This window comes from Leopardus geoffroyi, chromosome E1, assembly GCF_018350155.1.
Source record: "Leopardus geoffroyi isolate Oge1 chromosome E1, O.geoffroyi_Oge1_pat1.0, whole genome shotgun sequence".
Lineage (NCBI taxonomy): Eukaryota > Metazoa > Chordata > Mammalia > Carnivora > Felidae > Leopardus > Leopardus geoffroyi.
Genome location: NC_059330.1, coordinates 41,481,789 through 41,502,776, shown reverse-complemented (window position 1 = coordinate 41,502,776; position 20,988 = coordinate 41,481,789). Strand labels below are relative to the sequence as shown.

At 38.9% G+C, this 20,988-nt stretch overlaps 1 protein-coding gene across 7 annotated transcripts in view; it reads left to right on the top strand.

Annotated features, from left to right (window-relative positions):
* BRCA1 (BRCA1 DNA repair associated) overlaps positions 1 to 20,988 on the top strand; it is a 62,833-nt gene that overhangs the window by 3,657 nt on the left and 38,188 nt on the right. For all 7 annotated transcript variants that reach the window (XM_045489010.1, XM_045489009.1, XM_045489011.1 and 4 more), the window contains exons 3-9: positions 7,251 to 7,304; positions 15,119 to 15,196; positions 16,177 to 16,265; positions 16,838 to 16,977; positions 18,158 to 18,260; positions 19,209 to 19,254; positions 20,910 to 20,986. In XM_045489010.1, the coding sequence (XP_045344966.1) occupies positions 7,251 to 7,304; positions 15,119 to 15,196; positions 16,177 to 16,265; positions 16,838 to 16,977; positions 18,158 to 18,260; positions 19,209 to 19,254; positions 20,910 to 20,986 (587 nt within the window). The remainder of the gene's footprint in view (positions 1 to 7,250; positions 7,305 to 15,118; positions 15,197 to 16,176; positions 16,266 to 16,837; positions 16,978 to 18,157; positions 18,261 to 19,208; positions 19,255 to 20,909; positions 20,987 to 20,988) is intronic.

The window sequence follows — 20,988 nt, the reverse complement described above, 5'->3', positions numbered from 1 at the left end:
CTGACTCTTGATTTCAGCTCAGGTCATGCGTGATCTTGTGGTTTGTGGGATTGAACCCACATTGGGCTCTGGCTGACAGCATGGAGCCTGCTTGGAATTCTTTCTCCCCTTCTCTGCCCCTCCTGTGCTTACCCCCATGCACTCTCTCAAAATAAATAAACATTAACAACAACAACAAGGAATATTCAAGGTTTTTTTTTTTAAGTCGAGGCATAATTTACATACAGTGAAATGTAGAGATCTTAAGTGTGCAAGTCGATGAGTTTTAACCATTGTATATATCTGTGTAACATTTCCATCACCCCAGAAAGTTCAGGAGCTCTTAACTTGCTGACCCTTCATGACATTTGGAGGCCTATGGCTAGAACTATATTTCAATATAATTAGTTTCTTGTATAATTTTATATTTTTTATTTTATGCATTTAAAAGCATTACTCTGGAAGGGCCTTCATGCGCTTCACTGGCTGCCAGAGGTTATGAGCCCCAGGCAGTCACTAGGTGATATCTATGGTAGTCACTAAGTCTACTTAAAAACCATACCTCAGAATGTCTTGGTGAAAAGCCCGAAAGGAAATTTAGAATCTTTCTTCTTCTCTTTACTCTGGTCATTCTGGCCTCTTAACTCTTCTTCAGACTAGAACATACTCTCCTGCTTCTGAGCTTTTATGCTTCCTCTTCCCTCTGCCTGGAATTTTCTACCCTTGATAATTGAATGGCTTACAAATCTTGAGTGAAATACCACCTTTTCACAGAGGCATTTCCAGACAACCCTATTTAAAATGGTAACACCTGGGGCACCTGGGTGGCTCAGTCCTTAAGTATCTGACTTTGGCTCAGGTCGTGATCTCACGGCTGGTGAGGTCGGGTCCCATATCAGGTGAGCTTGAGCCCTGCTTCCTGTCTCTCTCTCTCTCTCTCTCTCTCTCTCTCTCTCTCTTTCTCTCTCTCTCTCTCTCTCTCTCTCTCTCTCTCTCTCTCTCTGCCCCTTGCTCACTTGCACACTCTCTCTCTCTCTCAAAAAAAATAAACACCCTTGGGGCGCCTGGGTGGCGCAGTCGGTTAAGCGTCCGACTTCAGCCAGGTCACGATCTCGCGGTCCGTGAGTTCGAGCCCCGCGTAGGCTCTGGGCTGATGGCTCAGAGCCTGGAGCCTGTTTCCGATTCTGGGTCTCCCTCTCTCTGCCCCTCCCCCGTTCATACTCTGTCTCTCTCTGTCCCAAAATAAATAAACGTTGAAAAAAAAAATTAAAAAAAAATAAATAAATAAACACCCTAACCCCCAACACACTCTTTATTTCCCTTTCCTGTTTTTTTTTTCTCCATAGGTCTTATTACTATCTAACATTCCTTATAATTTATCCTTTTTCTCTACCCTTACAGAGTTTAAACTCCACGAAGGCAGGAATTTTTGTTTTATTTACTTCCATATCCTTAGTAGTTATATACCTGGGACATAGTAGCCACTCAGTAAACGTTTGTTGAAGTTATTAAATATTAATTAACATTAATTAAATTGGTTCTTTGTTAGTTTAATGGGTTTTAATATGGTGATGGTTAGTGGTGGGTAAACATTCAAAAAATAAATTGGAAAGCTGCACCCATTGCCCCTTACCTTCAATAAAGGAGAGTAAATTCAAGTAAATTTTCCTTTGTGCTTCATAAAGTTGTTTTTCATATTTGGAGTCAAGTAAATAAAATTAAAGAACATGCAAGTTGTGTTTCCAGAGAGATACAAGATTTATAAGTAACCCTCCTTTCCCTTGCCCGTCAACATTTCATCTAAATAAAAACAAGAGCTAAATGAGATTTATAGCCTACTTTATGAATCATCAGAGCCGGAGAAGCAGGAAATGACAACTAGAAAAAAATTGCTTTTGAAAAAGCAAAACTTATTCATGATAATTACAAAGAGTGATCAAAAAAGTCCTCAATAGTGTGGCATCTGGGTCCATTTATTTTACATTTCCATGGGACTCAGTTATAGAAATGTAATGTTCTTTCTCACTCTGGCAAATTAAACCATCAATTAAAAAACTCAAATACGTAAAAAGTAAAGACACAAGAATGAAAGTTAGTGCTAAATTTTCATTTTCAGTTAGCCGTCCTGTTATTTCTGGCTCCTTGTTACTTTTTAAGATCTATTTTCTACTAGCAATGGACTTAAGTTTTTAAACTAAAGCTTTTCATTCTGGTCATTGTTAAACCTTAAACTCGTTCACGGGGGAAGTTCTAGGATGGGAATCCTACCTACTCCACTTTTTGTTTATTTTAAAGTTTTTAAAATTTATTTTGAGAGGAAGAGAGTACATACACACACACACACACATGTGCATGAGTGGGGAAGAGGCATAGAGAGAGGGAGAGAAAGAATCCCAAGCAGGCTCTAAGCTGCAGTGCAGAGCCCTACATGGGGCTTGAAGTCATGAACCGTGAGATCATGACCTGAGCTGAAATCAATAGTCGATGCTTAACTGACTGAGCCACTCAGGCGCCCCTGTTGTTTGTTTACCAGTGCCTAGCTAGAACAGTAGAATTTGCCATTATGTCTTAATAAATGATTCCTGATAGTGACTGCAAAGTATTATTGAGGGTAGCTAGAGGATAGGTTTCCAGCTTCTTTGAGGCCTTTTGAGCTAAAACCACTTCTGCTGACCTCTAAGTTATTGATATTTACTTCTGATAATTAGTAGTTCTTTCTAACCTTTTGCACATGACCATATAAAATTTTTGACTTTCAGAAGAGTTTGCTAAAATATGTATCCTGCTGGGTGGTGGTGGTTTTTCAACCCTAACCTAGCTTCTTTTTCCAATCACTTACCCATGTCAGAAGCCCAAAGGCAAATATGCAGGAGGTCTAAATTGCCTGAGTCAAAAAGTGTTTACAATATCTGAGGGGCACCTGGGTGGCTCAATCACTTAAGTGGTCCAACTCTGGATTTTGGCTCAGGTCATGATCTCATTGTTGGTGAAACTGAGCCCCACGCTGACAGTTGAGAACCTGCTTGGGATTCTTTCAACTCTCTCTCCCCTCTCTCTCTCTCTCTCTCTCTCTCTCTCTCTCTGCCCCTCCCATGCACACTCTCTCTCAAAATAAACTTAAAAAAATAATAAAATATTTGAATCATCTTTATAGTGAACATTCACTTTCATCAGTATCTAAAAGAGGACTGACTTTTTTCTTTTTATTCCCATTCCCTTTTCAAGGTTTTTTTCAACAGTCATTACCTTTTTACATATTGGAGTTTTCATCCATTTAAAGCTTGTGTTTACAGTATGTTTGTATAGCTTGGCTCATAATTACCATGCTGAAACATAATTATTTCAGAATTGAGGCAGTGGTGAGAATGAAAGCCATCTGGCATCATAGCTAAATCCAATTTCGCCTTTGCCGAGAATTTCTTTGATATGTAGCTTATCTGAGGAATAGTGATTTAGTAGCAAATCGAGTTCTCTTTGTTGGGTGGTTTTCTTTTTAAAATCACATTAGGTCTGGATAATAATTCTCACATTGATAGAAGTCATCTCAGGTTGTGAACATTTTCCCAAGTAGCGTTTAATTTTATTCTGACAATCACCTAAAGAGACTGGTAGGGTGGGTGACAGAGAAGGAACCTGATGTTCAGGTCGAGGGCTTGGCCTGAGGTCACTCTGCTAATAAAAAAGGGAACTGATAGTAGAAACCTGGCCTTCTGACTTACTCTGATATTCTTTTCTCCGTTACCCTGTGTTGCGTCAGAAGCCCCATGATCACAAGAGTTGTGTTACCAAACCTTTCACAACGAGACTATTGTCCCCCAGCTTTTCTTGTGATCCTTTTCTAAAAAGTTAACATTTAATGAAAAGACCCACATTCTTGTCACACACAGGTTACCTGTTTTTTGATGTCCTGGCTGAACTGTACCAGAAATCCGTTGCTAAAGCTCTCGTTCAGAATAAAAGATAAAAACTTAAAATTGCCTATAGGTTTCTACCTGCTCAGGCTCCTGGCTGCCTCTCCGAGCTCTTCTAGTGCTTCCCCTGCAGGCCTGCTCACTGTCCTTCAAAAACACCAGGCATGGTCCTGCTCAGAGTCAGCCTTCTCTGCTCCCTCTGCTGGAATGTTCTTCTCCCAATTGTTGCACAGCTTGTTTCCTCACATGCAACTGTCTGCCAGTGTCACCTCAATCAGGCCTTTCCTGATCACTCTGTATACATCTCCCACCCCAGCACTCCCTATTCCTGTTACTGAGCTTTATTTTTATTTCTAGCCCTTATTCTCCTATGTTCTTGTTTAATTCTCAATTAACTATCTACCACAGCTAAAATGAAAGTTCTATGAGGACAGGCTTTGTTTTGTCCACTGCTGTATGTCACATCCCCAGGAACAGTACTTGTATACGGTAGGTGCCCAATGAACATTTGTTCTATTAATAAATGAAAGAGTCTCAAGAAGATCTTAAGATTTTCTAGAAAATAAGAAAGATTTTGTGAATGGACCCACAAGGATGGGAATTTGGGTGACCAATTTTCTTTTCTCAAAATTTTAATCGTTTTCTAAGCTTGTTTTTTATTTTCTAAATTTTCTTCAGTGTTTGTTACATTCTTTTTACAAAGTGATCACAAGCCAAGCATCATGTACCTCCTGAAGTGACATAATAAAAGTGCCACCTGTAAAGTGTTCTTGCCAAAAAAACCAAACCTGAATTGATCGAGCCTGTAAGTCTAGTTTATAGGAAATAGAGGCAAGAGGAACATGCTAAACCATATCATAGGGTTACAATCAGTAAAATCCAGAATGAGGGAAATGATGTAGATCAAATGACGTATTGATGTACTTTTTAAAATTTTTTTTCTTTTTATTTATTTATTTTGATAGAATGAGCAGGGGAGGGGCGCCTGGGTGGCGCAGTCGGTTAAGCGCCCGACTTCAGCCAGGTCACGATCTCGCGGTCCGTGAGTTCGAGCCCCGCGTCAGGCTCTGGGCTGATGGCTCAGAGCCTGGAGCCTGTTTCCGATTCTGTGTCTCCCTCTCTCTCTGCCCCTCCCCCCTTCATGCTCTGTCTCTCTCTGTCCCCAAAAAAATAAACGTTGAAAAAAAAAAAAATTAAAAAAAAAAAAAAAAAAAAAAAAGAATGAGCAGGGGAGAGAGAGGGAGAGAGAGAGAGAAGGAGAGAGAGAATTCCAAGCCGGCTCCACACTGGCTCCACACTGTCAGTGTGGAGCCCTACGTGGGGCTTGAACTCACAAACTGTGAGATCATGACCTGAGCTGAAACCAAGAGTCAGACACTCAACCAACTGAGCCACCCAGGCACCCTCAGCTGACATACTTCTTAAAATAAATGACAAGGGGAAAAAAGGAAGGGAAAATCTATAGATTAAAAGACATTTGAGGGGTGCCTGGGTGGCTCAGTCGATTAATCATCCAACTTTGGTTCATGTCATGATCTCCCAGTTTGTGAGTTCGAGCCCCGAGTCATGCTGTGAGCTGACAGCTTGGAACCTGGAGCCTGCTTCAGATCCTGTGTCTCCCTCTCTCTCTCTGCCCCTCCCCCACTTATGATCTCTCTTTCTCTCTCTCTCTTTCTCAATATAAAAAACATTTAAAAAAAAAAAAAAAGACAAGATATACCAGCCAAATGCAATGTATGGATCTTATTTGAATCCTGATCTAAACAGATTTAATTATCAAATTTTAAGAGATAATGAGGGAAATTGGAGTATTACATATTAGATGGTATAAGGGAAATTGTTTTTTTAAGAGTAATGGTTTCATGGTCATCTTGAAAAGATCTTTATTTTTTAAAAACTTTGTTTTGAAATATTTATAATTGAAATGAATGATTCCAGGAATTAATTTATAAATATATATATATTTTTTCAACATTTATTCATTTTTGGGACAGAGAGAGACAGAGCATGAACGGGGGAGGGGCAGAGAGAGAGGGAGACACAGAATCGGAATCAGGCTCCAGGCTCTGAGCCATCAGCCCAGAGCCTGATGCGGGGCTCGAACTCACGGACCGCGAGATCGTGACCTGGCTGAAGTCGGACGCCTAACCGACTGCGCCACCCAGGCGCCCCTATAAATATTTTTAATGTTTATTTTGGGGAGAGAGAGAGCATACACGCGTGTGAGTGCACGTGCGTGAGCAGGGGAGGGGCAGAGAGAGGGAAACAGAGAATTTGAAACGGGTTCTATGCTGACAGCAGAGAACCCAACATGGGGCTCAAACTCACAAACTGTGAGATCATGACCTGAGCCGAAGTGGTGCTTAACTGAGCCACCCATGCACCCCTCTTGGAATTTACTTTAAAGTAATCTGAGCTCATGGGTGCTTGGGTGGCTCAGTGGGTTAAGTGAGCGATTCTTGACTTTGGCTCAGGTCAAGATCTCATAGGTTTGTGAGTTCAAGCCCCTCATTGGGCTCCACACTTTCAGTGTGGAGCCTGCTTGGGATTCTCTCTCTCTTCCTTTCTCTCTCTGCCCCTCCCCACTCTCTCTTTCTCTCAGAATAAATAAATAAACTTAAAAAAAATAATCTGGGCCTTGAGTGGGTACTGGTGTGTATATAAGACTGGCTTTAAGTCAAAAATTGTTGTAACTGAGTGATGGTACAGGGAGTTCATTTTACTATTTTATTTGTGTAAATGCTTGAAATTTTCCATACTAAGAAATTTAAGCGGCGCCTGTCTGGCTCAGTCAGTAGAGCATGCAACTCTTGATCTCTGGGTCCTGAGTTTGAGTTCCATGTTGGATGTAGAGATTACTTTAGAAGAAAATAATAAATTTAAAATAAAAAGGTAGTCACATGTGAAAAAAGTGCTGTGAGGGAATCCAAAAGAAATACAAGAAGTTTTTTGTCTTTGTAGAGCTTAAAGTTTAGGTAAGATATATATAGGATGTTTCCTCCCAAAGATAGCTCAAAAAAGTGTATCGGTGAAAACTTATTAATAATGGAGCAATGTCAGCTAATCTTTTAAATGCTAAAGATAATAATATAATAATAATAATAATATAATGTAATATAGAGTGTTGACTAGAGTAATATATTCTGTTTTGGTATCTGGAAGCTCAGGAGGGAAGGATCCTGTTTTCTGCTGTATTTTTGGCTCCTAGCACAGCAGACATTTAATAAATATTTATGAAATGAACTTAAAGCCTTACTTTGACTTAGTTATAGCAACTTAAAGTTGAACTTCTTTACCAAGATTATATTTATTTTGAAATGAATTATTGAGCCTCATTTCTTATTTTTTGTATCCTTCTAGTCTGGAGTTGATCAAAGAGCCTGTTTCCACAAAGTGTGATCACATATTTTGCAAGTAAGTTCGAATGTTTTATGTGGCTCCATTATTAGCTTTTGCGCTTATTCACAACATAGGAAATACCTAACTTTGTACAAGCTTTTGCTACACCAGTTAAGTGAAAAAGAAAAATCTAACTCTGCTTCATTCTGCCTCAGAGTACTTAGAAAGTCACTGGAAGTTGGTTGTAACCATAGTTCTTGGGAAAATATTGGCACATTTATCTGGTGGGATGTGAAATCATTTTGAACAGCTGTTTGTTTTTGTGTCCATGGGTGGAGGCAGATTGCAAGCGATTGTGCAATAAGCAAATTGTGTTCCAGCTTTCCCTGTTTCTCCTTTCTGTTATTGCTTTCTGTTTGTCCCTCTGCTTTCTCCCTTCTAAGGTGCTGTGTTTGCCTGCTTCATAATCCTTGTGAAGATAGGAAAGGATCTGATACCAGTTTATTTTTAGGCTGAAATTCATGCATACCAGTGATTGGAATTATATTTACATTTTTAAGTATCTTGCCTTTTGAAAATGTTTGTTTGTTTATTTGAGCTTGAGCGTGGGCGTTGGGGGGGGAGGGGGCAGAGGGAGAGGGAGAGTGAGAACCTTAAATAGGCTTCAGGCCCAGTGTGGAGCCCGACACAGGGGATGATCTCACAGTTGTGAGATCATAACCTGAGCCTAAATCAAGAGTCGGACGCTTAACTAACAGCCACCCAGGCACCCCTAAAATGTTTTTTGATGAAAGAATTTGGGAAAACGTTTGGTAGGCAATTTGGTAAAACGAGGGGTTCTCTCCTCTCCCTGTTGTTAAGCTGTGATTGAGACTTGCCCTAAATGCCAACTAATTTGTTTTTGGGTATTTTTTTCCTTTTTGATCAGAAAAGCAAGGCATGTCCATGGTACTATATAACCATTTACTAGCAGAAATGGTTATATGATGTGTATTTCCCTCCTACCCGCAAACCCCTGCTTCCCCCTTTCCTCCATCTCTTTACCCATCGTGGGGCTCAAACTTAAACCCTAAGATCAAGTCATATGCTCTACCAACTGAGCCAGCCAGGTGTCTCCTCAGGAATTTTTTAATTCAGGACTTCTTAACTTGGGATTCATGAATGGTTTTCATGAATTTCCTAGAATTATATTCAGTTTTAAGTTTAATTATATTAAAAGCTATAGACATGTGCAGTTTCCTAGGAAAGATAGTCCATAATTTTAATCAGATTCTTAGAATGTTTCCATAACCTAAAAAATGTGAAGTGCTTCTGAGATAAAGAGGGCTGGCTGAAGCTGAAGGAAACCTGTTCCCCTGGAGGGATATGCAAACTCAAGTCTGGCAGGCCCCTTCCTTCCTCTGAATTCTGCCTTATTCTTCCCATTCATCTGTCCCAGCTGGGATCCAGAGCCCATTCCTATTGCCCTTCACCCCTTTCACACACCACCCCACTGGTCTGCTCCCATGAGTTTCCTTCTGATTCCCCAGGCCCTTCTCCCTGTCAGGTGCCAAGGCAGCACAGCTTTATTACTCTGCTTTGAGGATTTTTAGTTTTGTGGCCCCTAGAGAGAAGCTTATCAAACTATCGTGGTATAAAACTGGTTTCTTTGTAGATTGATACTTTTGTAAAACAAAATTTAGAAGTCCTAGTATTTGGGGCACCTGGGTAGCTCAGTTGGTTGAGTGTCGGACTTCGGCTCAGGTCATGATCTCATGGTTCATGAGTTCGAGCCCCGTGTTGGTCTCTGTGTGACAGCTCGGAGCCTGGAGCCTGCTTCCATTCTGTGTCTCCTTTTCTCTCTGCCTCTCCCCCACTCGTGCTCTGTCTCTCTGTCTCAAAAATAAACATTAAAAAAAAAAAAAAAAAGAAATGGGAATGCAAGCTGGTGCAGCAACTCTGGAAAACAGTATGGAGGTTCCTCAAAAAACTAAAAATAGAACTACCCTACAACCCAGCAATTGCACTACTAGGCATTTATCCACGGGATACAGGTGCTGTTTCGAAGGGACACATGCACCCCCATGTTTATAGCAGCACTATCAACAATAGCCCAAGTATGGAAAGAGCCCAAATGTCCATCAACAGATGAATGGATAAAGAAGATGTGGGATATATATACAATGGAGTATCAAAAAGAATGAAATCTTGCCATTTGCAACTACGTGGATGGAACTGGAGGCTATTATGCTAAGTGAAATTAGTCAGGGAAAGACAAAAATCATATGACTTCACTCATATGAGGACTTTAAGAGACAAAACAGATGAACATAAGGGAAGGGAAGCAAAAATAATATAAAAACAGGGAGGGGGACAAAACAGAAGAGACTCATAAATATGGAGAACAAACTGAGGGTTACTGGAGGGGTTGTGGGAGGGAGAATGGGCTAAATGGGCAAGGGGCATTAAGGAATCTACTCCTGAAATCATTGTTTCACTATGCTAACTAATTTGGATGTAAATTTTAAAAAATAAAAAATAAAATAAAATAATGAAAAAAGGAAAAGAAATGAATACTCTGAAAGTCCCCCAAATTAGTTTGTGCCACTGTGATTTTACTGGCTTTTATCAGCTTTAAAAATCTGAAGCCACCCTTCAGAAAACATACTACATTTCCTTAAAAAATATATTGTCTTGGGGCACCTGGATGGCTCAGTTGATTAAGTGTCCAACTTCAGCTCAGGTCATGATTTCATAGGTTGTGAGTTCGAGCCCCACATCAAGATGTGCAGACAGCTCAGAGCCTGGATCCTGCTTCGGATTCTGTGTCTCCCTCTCTCTCTGCCTGTCCCCCGCTCACACTCTATCTCTCTCTCTCTCAAAAATGAGTAAACATTAAAGAAAAAAATTTTTAATGTATTGTCTTTCCTTAAGCATTGGGCTTTAGAAATTCAAGAAGCCAGAAACTTGGGGTGCCTGGTTGGCTTATTCAGTGGAGCACATGACTGTTGGTCTCAGGGTTGTGAGTTCAAGCCTCCCGTTGGGTGTGAAGATTACTTAAAATCTTAAAAAAAAAAAAAAAAAGCCCCATACTTGTCTCAGACATTTTTATTGAGAACCTCATGCAGAACTTTTGTATGTGTTCTCATTCGATTGGTGTATCACATAGATTCCCCAAAGCTCTAAAACAGAATTTAACAAATTCTTCTCAGCCCTCAAAGATATGCCAGTGTTCTATTGGCCTGTTGGTTCTTTCCTTAACTGAGTCTTTTCAAGTCATATACAAGCTCATTTTCTCTTTTTAGTTAACAACCATGAAGAATCTGTTCTTTTTCTAGCGTAAGGAAAAATCGGAACCTGTATCTTAGTTGATTTCTACTTAACTACTTCCCCTGCGTTATTTATGTAATTATTGTACAGGCTACAACACTCTGTAACTTAGCTGGTCACTATGGCTTAGCTACTGTATTCTGCAGTACTCTGTTCAGGAAATTCCCTCCCTATCCCTACTATGAATTGTTTAATTGTACCATTTGCCAGTGTAATTCACTGTTGCCTCCTAGGGCCATTATGGTAGAGTATAGGTAGGATTTGCATCTTCTCGAGGAGTGGTAGCCTAGCCTAGTCTGTGGCTCTTTAAAGGGGATTTATATACAATACGGGAAGGTTTTTGACACCCCTGTCCCCTATACTATAGAGTTGTCGTTAAGCATCTGTATAGGTGAAGAAAGGCCCTGGTGTCCTTGACCATACCTACTACATTCACTTTCTCTGGTAGAAAGACTGTGGACCTGGCTGCAATTCAGTCCTGATCCAGTATCACCTTCACCACTTGATTACTGTGTGTTCTGGGGCAAATCTGTACTGTAAAATGGAGATAATACATCACGGTTGTTGTGTAGATTAAGAGAGGGCACTGCACATTCAAGGACACGGCCAGTAAGCAGTGCTGTCTGTGTCTGCTGGTTCACCATTCCTACTGCTTTTTCAGCTCCCTTAATCTCTTCTTTCGTGGTTCTTTTCACTGCCAATGTCTGCTCCCTCCCCCAGTCACCTCCCTCGCCGGAATATTCTGTTTTTCATGATTGCAAGGATTTTATTTTGCTTTTCCACTGAATCCCTTGCATCTAACACAGTACTGGACATTTAGTAAATATCAGTGGTATGAGTGAACCCCTACTTTTAACTATCATCCCCACAGCAATCTCTACTGCTCTTTTTCCTTTATTTCCTTTCTACCTCTTTTTCCTCTGAGTCTTTTGTCTTCGTCCTAAGGGAACGTTAGATCTTTACAGACACCACCAGTCAATGGCAAGAGTTGTTTTTTTGTTGTTGTTGTTTCTTTGTTTTTAAGGAAGCAAACTTATTAGAATATGGTGCATGTGTTCATGTCTTCTTAGCCATATTCATTGTCTGAGATAACCAACAAAATTGTTCTCCAGAGCCGGTCTAACAACCCAACTGTCCCAGAAGGCTGGCACCTTCTTCATTCCTTAGACTGCTAGTGAGCCACTTGGTTATGCCAGATACCACATCTGTGAATATAAAATATGAGCATATTTTCTCCCTGCCTTGAGTTTTTTTTTTTTTTAACATTTTTATTGAAATATAATTTACATGCTATAAAATTCACCCATTTTAAGTGTACAGTTCAGGGTGTTCTTTTAGTATATTCACAGTTGTGCAACCATCACCACAGTCTAAGTTAGAACATTTTAATCACCCCAGAAAGATATTCTGTACCCATTAGCAGCTAACCCATTCCTGCCTCCCACCTCCTCTTAGGAAACCACAAATTTACCTTTGGTCTTTTACAGATTTGTCTGTTCTGGATATTTCATATAAATGAAATCATACAATATTTGGTCTTTTGTGTCTGACTTCTTTTCAATTAACATGTTTTCAAGGTTCATCTGTATTGTAGCCTGTATCAGTACTTTTGTTCTTTTTTGTTTTTTAATTCAAGTTTGTTAGCGTATAATGCAACAATGATTTCAGGAGTAGATTCCTTAATGCCCCTTACCCGTTTAGCCCATTCCCCCTCCCACAACCCCTCCAGAAACCCTTTGTTTGTTCTCTATATTTAAGAGTCTCTTATATTTTGTCCCCCTCCCTGTTTTTATATTATTTTTGCTTCCCGTCCTTTATGTTCATGTGGTTTGTATCTTAAAGTCCTCATATGAGTGAAGTCAAATGATATTTGTCTTTCTCCCACTAATTTCGCTTAGCATAATACCCTCTAATTCCATCCACATAGTTGCAAATGGCAAGATTTCATTCTTTTTGATTGCTAAGTAATACTCCATTGTATATATATCCCGCATCTTCTCTATCCATTCATCTGTTGATGGACATTTGGGCTCTTTCCATACTTGGGCTATTGTTGATAGTGCTGCTGTAAACATTGGGGTGCAAGTGCCCCTTTGAAACAGCATTCCTATATCCCTTGGCTAAATACCTAGTAGTGCAATTGCTGGGTTGTAGGGTAGTTCTATTTTTAGTTTTTTGAGGAACCTCCATACTGTTTTCCAGAGCGACTGCACTAGTTTGCATTCCCTTTTTTTTTTTTTTTTTAAGATTTAATTTTCAGGGCACCTGGGTGGCTCAGTCGGTTGAGCGTCCAACTTCAGCTCAGGTCATGATCTCACAGTTTGTAGGTTCGAGCCCTGCATCAGGCTCTGTGCTGACCGCTTGCTCAGAGCCTGGAGCCTGCTTCAGATTCTATTTCTCCTTCTGTCTCTGTGCCTCCTCCACTCACACTTTGTCTCACTGTTTCTCAAAAATATATAAATTTAAAAAATAAAAATAAAAAAAAAGATTTAATTTTCAGGATGCCTGGCTGGCTCAGTCAGTAGAGCATGTGACTTGATCTCAGGATCATGAGTTCAAGCCCCACATTGAGCATGGCAGCTACTTTTTTTTTAAAAAGTAAAAAAATAAAGATTTTAGGGTCACCTGGGTGGCTCAGTCGATTAAGCATCTGACTTCGGCTCAGGTCATAATCTCATGGTTTGTGAGTTCCAGCCCCATATCGGGTTCTCTGCTGTCAGCCCAGACCCTGCTTTGGATTCTTTGTCCCCCTCTCTGTCTGTCTCTCTCCTGCTCTTGCTTGCTCTCACTCTTTGAAATAAATATTTTTAAAAAATTATAAAGATTTTATCTTTAAGTAATCTCTATACCCAATGTGGGGCTCAAACTCAAAACCCTGAGATTAAGAGTCACATGCTTACCCAAGCAGGCACCCTAGTACTTTGTTCTTTTTTATGGCTGAATAATATTCCATTGGGTGGATATACCACGTTTTATCTATTTATTCATCAGTTATGGACATTTGGATTGTTTCTGCTTCTTGGCTATTATGAATAATGCTGCTCTGAACATTTGTGTACAGGTTTTGTGTGGACTTATGTTTTCATTTCCCCAGGGAAGAAACCTACGAGTAGAGTTGCAGAGTCCTATGGTAACTCTTTAATATTTTAAGGAATTGCCAAACTTTTCCAAAGTGGCTGCCTTGTTTTCTATTCCCACCAGCAATGAATGAGGATTTGAGTTTCTCCACATCTTCTGCAGTACTTATTTTTGAGTATAGTCATCCTAGTGGACGTCAAGTAGCATCTCATTGTGGCTTTGATTTGCATTCTCCTAATGGCTAATAATATTGAACATCTTTTCATGTGCTTATTGACCATTTGTATATCTCCTTTGGAGATAATGTCTATTCAAATCCTTTGCCAATTTTTCAGTTGGGTTATTTCTGTGTTTATTATTGAGTTGTAAGAGTTCTTCGTATATCCTGAATACAAGTCTCCTAACAGATAAAAGATTTGCAAATATTTTCTCCCATTTTGTGAATTGGCCTTTCACTTTCTTCATGGTATTTGTAGCACAAAAGTTTTTAAGTTTCATACAGTCCAGTGTATCTGGACATTTTCTTTGTTTATTTGTGTATTTAAGAAATCATTGCTGGGACGTGCGGGTGGCTCAGTCGCCTGGGTGGCTTAGATCTCATGGTTGTGAGATCGAGTCCTGTGTCAGGCTTCACACCCAGTGTGGAGCCTGCTTAAGATTCTCTCTCTCTCTCTCTCTCTCTCTCTCTCTCTTTCTCTCTCTCGCTCTCTCTCTGTCTCCTCCTCTCTCCCCCTCAGCCCCTCCCCTGCTCACATGCACAAACTCGCTCTCGTGCTCTTTCTCTCTCTCAAAAAAATAAAGAAATCATTGCTTAACCCAAGGTCATAAAGATTTATAGTTTTAGTTCTCACATTTAATTATGTGATCCATTTGAATTAATTTTTTTGTATTATATATTAGGAGTTTAGCTTCTTCTTTTTGCATGTGAATATTTAGTTGTCCTAGCACTATTTGTTGGTATTTGTTGACTGTTTTTTTTTTTTTTCGATTTAATTGTCTTGGTGAAAATCATTGTTGAAAATCAATTGACCTTAGCTACATGGGTTTTTCTGTACTCTCAATTCTGTTTCATCGATATACATGTCTGTCCTTATGCCAACATCACACTGTCTTGTAGCGATGTGCTGAGTTTTTAAACTAATTATAATTGTTTTAAACTATTTACCACTTATATCTAATTATGCAGCATGATATAATTATGAATATATCACTAAATATGCCATATTAACTTTTTAATATGTTTTATTTGATCATAACAGCAAGCCATCTGCATGTAAGTTCAGTTTTCATAGATCGTTGCTTATGTAGTTTGGTTTTCTGCTTATGCAGCATCTAAAAACAATTAAAGAAAGCCATTGGTTGTAATTCACCTGCCATTACCTTGAAAATGGCTCTTAAGGGCAGTGGTGAGATTATCTTTTCATGGCTGTTTGCCTTCTGAGTACTCTCTGTACAAAAAAAAAGTAACTTGAAGTGTTCTTTTCATTCCTTATAATTTATAGATTTTGTATGCTGAAACTTCTCAACCAGAGGAAAGGGCCTTCACAGTGTCCTTTGTGTAAGAATGATATAACCAAAAGGTATCTGATTTGGGTAGTGATGGGAGGTTGGATGCAACTACAGTAGGGAAAAGTAGAAATTCCTTAATAATATATTGGTGTTCCTGTCAAACTATTCATCACTAGAAAAATGTACAAATGGATATTCAGCTGACAGAATAAATTATTTCTAAAGTCATTTTCTTGAAAGTTTTATTGTATATCTGTCTTATAAAGGTATTAGGAATTCATTGCCTCTTTCTAATGCTTCTGAATGGCACAAGAACTTGTAGTCTTATCTAAAGTGGGACTATATCATTTTGCCCTCATTGTCTCCTGGTCCTGCTTTTATTTTTCTTGCATTTGTTTCCACTTAATTATTTACGCACACACAGTGTGTTTACATATTGTGGGTCCCTCTGGTCAGAATGTAAGTTCTTTTGGGGCACTGGCTTTTTCTGTCTCAGTCAACACTGTTTTTTCAGTGTTTGGCACATAGTAGTCACAGAGATATTTAAACAAATAAATGAATTATATTGCCCTACAACTTTCCTAAACCAAAATCTCTCTTCGGACATTATCATCTGTGCTTTTGAAATAACGTCATCATCATTTCACAGAAATCCTTGAAAGCTCAAATTAGGAGGTTGAGTGGATGAGGTTCAAGTGTTAAGAATGGGAAGTTCTCTATCCAGTAGACTTATATCTACTATGGATTCAGAGTACTATTATTTTAGATAGCTATAGGCTTTTGATAGGCTTGAATAGCCAAAAAAAAGAGAGAGAGAGAGAGAGAGAGAGAGAGAGAGAGAGAGAAAAGAACAACCGATACTGCTATGTACCTTCTGATGTGGGTGATGTTTGATTATACTGTAATGTCACTAATAGCTGTATTCTCTGAATATAATTTTTCTACTGTTGCTACATTTACTTTATTTGTTTACATGTTGTTCCTTATTTTAGTGTCCTTTAAAAGTTGATCATCCTTTGCTGAGTATGTTTCTCAATCAATTTAATTTCAGAAGCCTACAGGAAAGTACAAGATTTAGTCAACTTGTTGAAGAGCTGTTGAACATCATTCATGCTTTTGAGCTTGACACAGGATTGCAGTGTAAGTGTTGCATAGCCCTAGGGGCCAGTTCTCAAGTGGTTGTCCATTAAAACTCGGGAAGTTTTCACAATTATTTTCTGTGAATAAGCAATAAGATCTTTTGGTCTAGGTTAACTTTAAATCTTTATCTGTTGATTTATTTTTTAAATTATTCCCACTGGTCTCACCCCTTATTTTATAGGTTCTGAGATGTGCATTTTTCACATTTCACATCTCCCAAATTGGGAGCAATTTACCACCTGTGGTGTGTTAGTGCTTAATGTAATGTGTTTTCTAAGTGGTACAGAAAATAATGGTGCTTCTTGCATTGTTGACATCTTAGATTTAGGGAAATATGGTATTAATAGGTAAATTTGTTAGTATTGAGGTAGGGAAAAAAGATTAGAAATAACTTTGACAGTCTGTGTGTTTCCTAGGAGTAGAATTTCCAGAGTTGATTAAAAAAAAATGAGAGGTAGTCTTTAATGCATTGTCTTAACAAAACAGTATACACAGAATTTCTCTTGGTTCTTTGATACAATTACTATATTTTTTCTAACTACAAAAATAACATTTTCCTTTCTAATTCACAGTTGCAAACAGCTATAACTTTTCAAAAAAGGAAAATAACTCTCCTGAGCATCTGAAGGAGGAGGTTTCTATTATCCAAAGTATGGGCTATCGAAACCGTGCTAAAAGACTTCGACAGAGTGAACCTGAAAACCCTAGCTTGGTAAAGCCATTTTCATTTATTCTAGTAACATCTGTTTATTGAGCGTTGTGAATTAGTGAAGGTGCTAGATGCTTGTGGATTTACATAAAAAGTCAGTAAACAAGGTAAGATGGTAAATTAAGTGGTCGGTCAAGAGTTAGAAGAGCCAAGAGAAGGTCTTTATACCTAGTGTGGGCAAGAGAGACCTTCTGGGCCCTTCCCCTGCTTTACAGCTTTATCCGTTTTGATGCTTGTCTAAATTAACCGCAAGGTCACTGATGGCTTTAAGTTTTAAGCTTGCTAGTTTTTATTTTTTCTAATATTTATTTATTTATTTTGAGAGAGAGAAAGAGAATGGGGCAGAGGGAGAGGGAGAGAGGGAATCCCAAGCAGGTTGTGCTCTAACAGCGCAGAGCCTACGCGGGGCTTAATCTCACAAATCAGGAGATCATGACCTGAGCCAAAACTGAGTCAGACACTTAACCGACTGAACTACCCAGGCACCCTACTCGCTAGTTTTTAAAATAACCATCTTACAGTAATTCTCCAGGCATGAGGAAGTATGTCCTAATTTGTTTCCTTTGAAAAGTTGCCTGGAAAAAAAATCAGTTTTTACCATTTGAAAATTACTTCAACTTAAAAGATGCAATTGTCAGAGAAAATGCAGTGATTTGCTCTGTTGTTGCTTGTATATGAATGAATAATGCAGATCTTAAAGTAATAGTTCTCATGGTACCAGCATTCATTTTTCAGTAGATGTTTAAGGACTCAAAAAGAAGGAAACCTCCATCAGAATAATGTTGGAGTTTTAAATATTCTTACCCATTCTGAATGTTCTTAGGATTGCTGGGTTTTTATTCATAACCCTGTTATCAGATATGATTGGGGATGTGTACTAAATGAAGCTCATTCCCTTTCTATGCTATAATATAAAGTATTAGATTCAAAATCTGTTTTTCTTTACTTCAAAAAATCACATAGATAAAACATTCAGTTTAGAGAAGTTTAAAACAACAGAGAGAGGAAAAAATACTCAAACCACACATAACTCGTACATTTTGATGTGCAATTTGCCAAGTGTTTTTTTCCAGGTGTCAAATGTTAGCTAATTATGATCGTCTGTTTTGTCTGGAGTTTCTCTTTAAGAAAAGAAACACAGGACTGGCCAACAAATAGTTGATCATTCTTTACTGCTTAACAGGAAACCAGTCTTAGTGTCCAACTCTCTAACTTTGGAATTGTGAGATCTCTGAGGACAAAGCAGCAGATACAACCACAGAATAAGTCTGTCTACATTGAATTGGGTAAGAGACACAGATTTTGTAAATTCAGAATAATAGTTGCTGGATTATTTGTCTTATAGTTATACCAAATCCTCATAATTTGTACAATGGCAGGGAGCTTTGGAAAGTGAAAATAAAATATTATTATTTTTCCAGCCTTATGGTGTGTTCTAAATAATGTAAAAGATGCAGCTCTCACCTTGAAGACTTATTTTATAAAAAGATGTGTAAATATGCTTTGGAAGGATGGAGAGTAGGGATAAGAAATAACCTAATGGGATGGCCACAGCATTTAGAGGGATCCAAGATACATTGTACTAGGCTAGGAAGACTTTTAAGAAGCCAAGCTCAGTTCAAACAGGTCTCTGATTGTCTTATCTTTTAGAACGTTTTTATAATTGGAAAGAATGACCGGTCGTCTTTGGGCTCCCAAACACCACTGTATGTTTACCATCACACTTACCAGATTCTCTTGAAATTACTTGTAAATCTTTTCCCGTCTTAGGATCATAAGTTCCAAGACAATAGATGTTGTGTCATAAAAATAAACAAAATAACTATGATAGTGAATATTTAGGACCACTTATGTGGTCTAGGCACTGTTGGGCTTTATTTCTATAACTCATTTAAAATGCATGACAAACTTCTGAGGTTGTTAATATTATTATACTTATTTTACACATGAGGAAATAAAGGCACACAGAGGTGAAGACATTTTGCCAAGATAACAAAACTAGCAAGGGGCAGAGCTGTGATTCAACCTTAGGAATTCTCGTGTCAGATCCTGTGTTTGTAACTACGTCTCTGTGTTGGCTGCCATATGTATCATTGTGCCTGCAAATTTTGTGTATAGTGAGTGTGCGGTAATATTTCTTGAATGAATATCTGTTTTGCAACAAGTACATTTATTGAGTTTAGCCCTTTTAATAAAAATCCTTTTATTGATTGGTCATCTGGGGAATTTTTTAGGATCTGATTCTTCTGAAGATACCGTGAATAAGACAAGTTATTTCAGGTGAGTTGAAGAGCGCCTTTGTCTATGAAGCCAGCATTTTTATATTTGTTTAATTAGTATTAAGGATTGGTGTTTCGGTTAGGATCATAGCACTGGAATAGACCTTGATGGTTGTTTGTTTTTATAGCTGAGAAAGCCTATCTTAGTAGAGTCTAAAAGAGTTTAATTTTTTTTTAATGTTTATTTATTTTTGAGACAGAGAGAGACAGAGCATGAACAGGGGAGGGGCAGAGAGAGAGGGAGACACAGAATCTGAAATGGGCTCCAGGCTCTGAGCTGTCAGCACAGAGCCTGATGCGGGGCTCGAACTCACAGACCGTGAGATCATGACCTGAGCCGAAGTCGGACGCTTAACCGACTGAGCCACCCAGGTGCCCCGAGTCTAAAAGAGTTTAAAATAACAGAACTCCAGTCAAACTTGCTTCCAGCCCATGGTCATGTCTAACTTAGTTCCTTGAACAGTAGTATTGACACAGTGGTAATTTTGGCTCATGAAAATACTAAAGGACTTAATTTTCAATTCTTTTTCTCTTCCTTAATTCCATCTATCCCTCAAGCTTTGTCTACATCAATTCTACAGTAATCTACAAGCCACCCCAATTGGGTTACCTGTCAAATTACTTTCCTTAGGAATTATTGCCTGACTCTAAGATCTGTGGTGGCTTTGGTGATCTATGGTGATTGTCATTGCCAATCAGATCTTGTTTACGAATGACTTTTTCTTAATCTCTCAATTGGGAGGAAATGATTTTTAGTTGGAAAAGAAGCACAGAGGCAGTGTTGCATTCTATTGGAGTGTCTACTCCATCCCAGTGCTCTCTTTGTTTAAATATCTTTGCTCTTGCGTTCTCAATAAGATACACTTAAAAAAAATTTTTTTTTAACATTTATTCTTTTTTTTTTTTAATTTTGTTTTTTTTAACGTTTATTTATTTTTGAGACAGAGAGAGACAGAGCATGAACAGGGGAAGGGCAGAGAGAGAGGGAGACACAGAATCCGAGGCAGGCTCCAGGCTCTGAGCCATCAGCCCAGAGCCCAACGTAGGGCTCGAACTCACGGACCGTGAGATCGTGACCTGAGTTGAAGTCGGGCGCTTAACCGACTGAGCCACCCAGGCGCCCCTATTCATTTTTTTTGAGAGACAGAGCACGAGCAAGGGAGGGGCAGAAAGAGATGGAGACACAGAATCTGTAGCAGGCTCCAGTCTCTGAGCTGTCAGCACAGAGCCCAACACAGGGCTTGAACATGAGAACCGTGAGATCATGACCTGAGCCAAAGTCGGACACTTAACCAACTGAGCCACCCAGGTGCCCCTCATTAACATACACTTTTAAATTTCATTGGGTATTTTTCTCTACCATCTTTTGGCTGTTGTTCGGCTACCATTTAAATTTTGGTTCTCTTTTGCACATCCGTAAAGCAATGTATCTACACTACTCTGATTTTTGTGAATGTGTTTCCTTCTTTAGTCTTTGACCATTTCACTATGACTGGAAGTTACTAAAGGAGAGAGCAAATTTCAGAAAGTGAATTAAATTGATCAGCTTATTGCAATAGTACCTAGAGGAGCTAAAATACTTGATCTTGCTCATTTGACAACTCTGTGAGCATGTAACTAGCATTTCGCATTAAGGCTTCTATCTCTTCTCTATAGTGTGGGAGATGACGAATTGTTAGGAATCACCCCTCAAGGAGCCAGAGCTGAAGCCAGTTTGAATCCTGCAAAAAAGGGT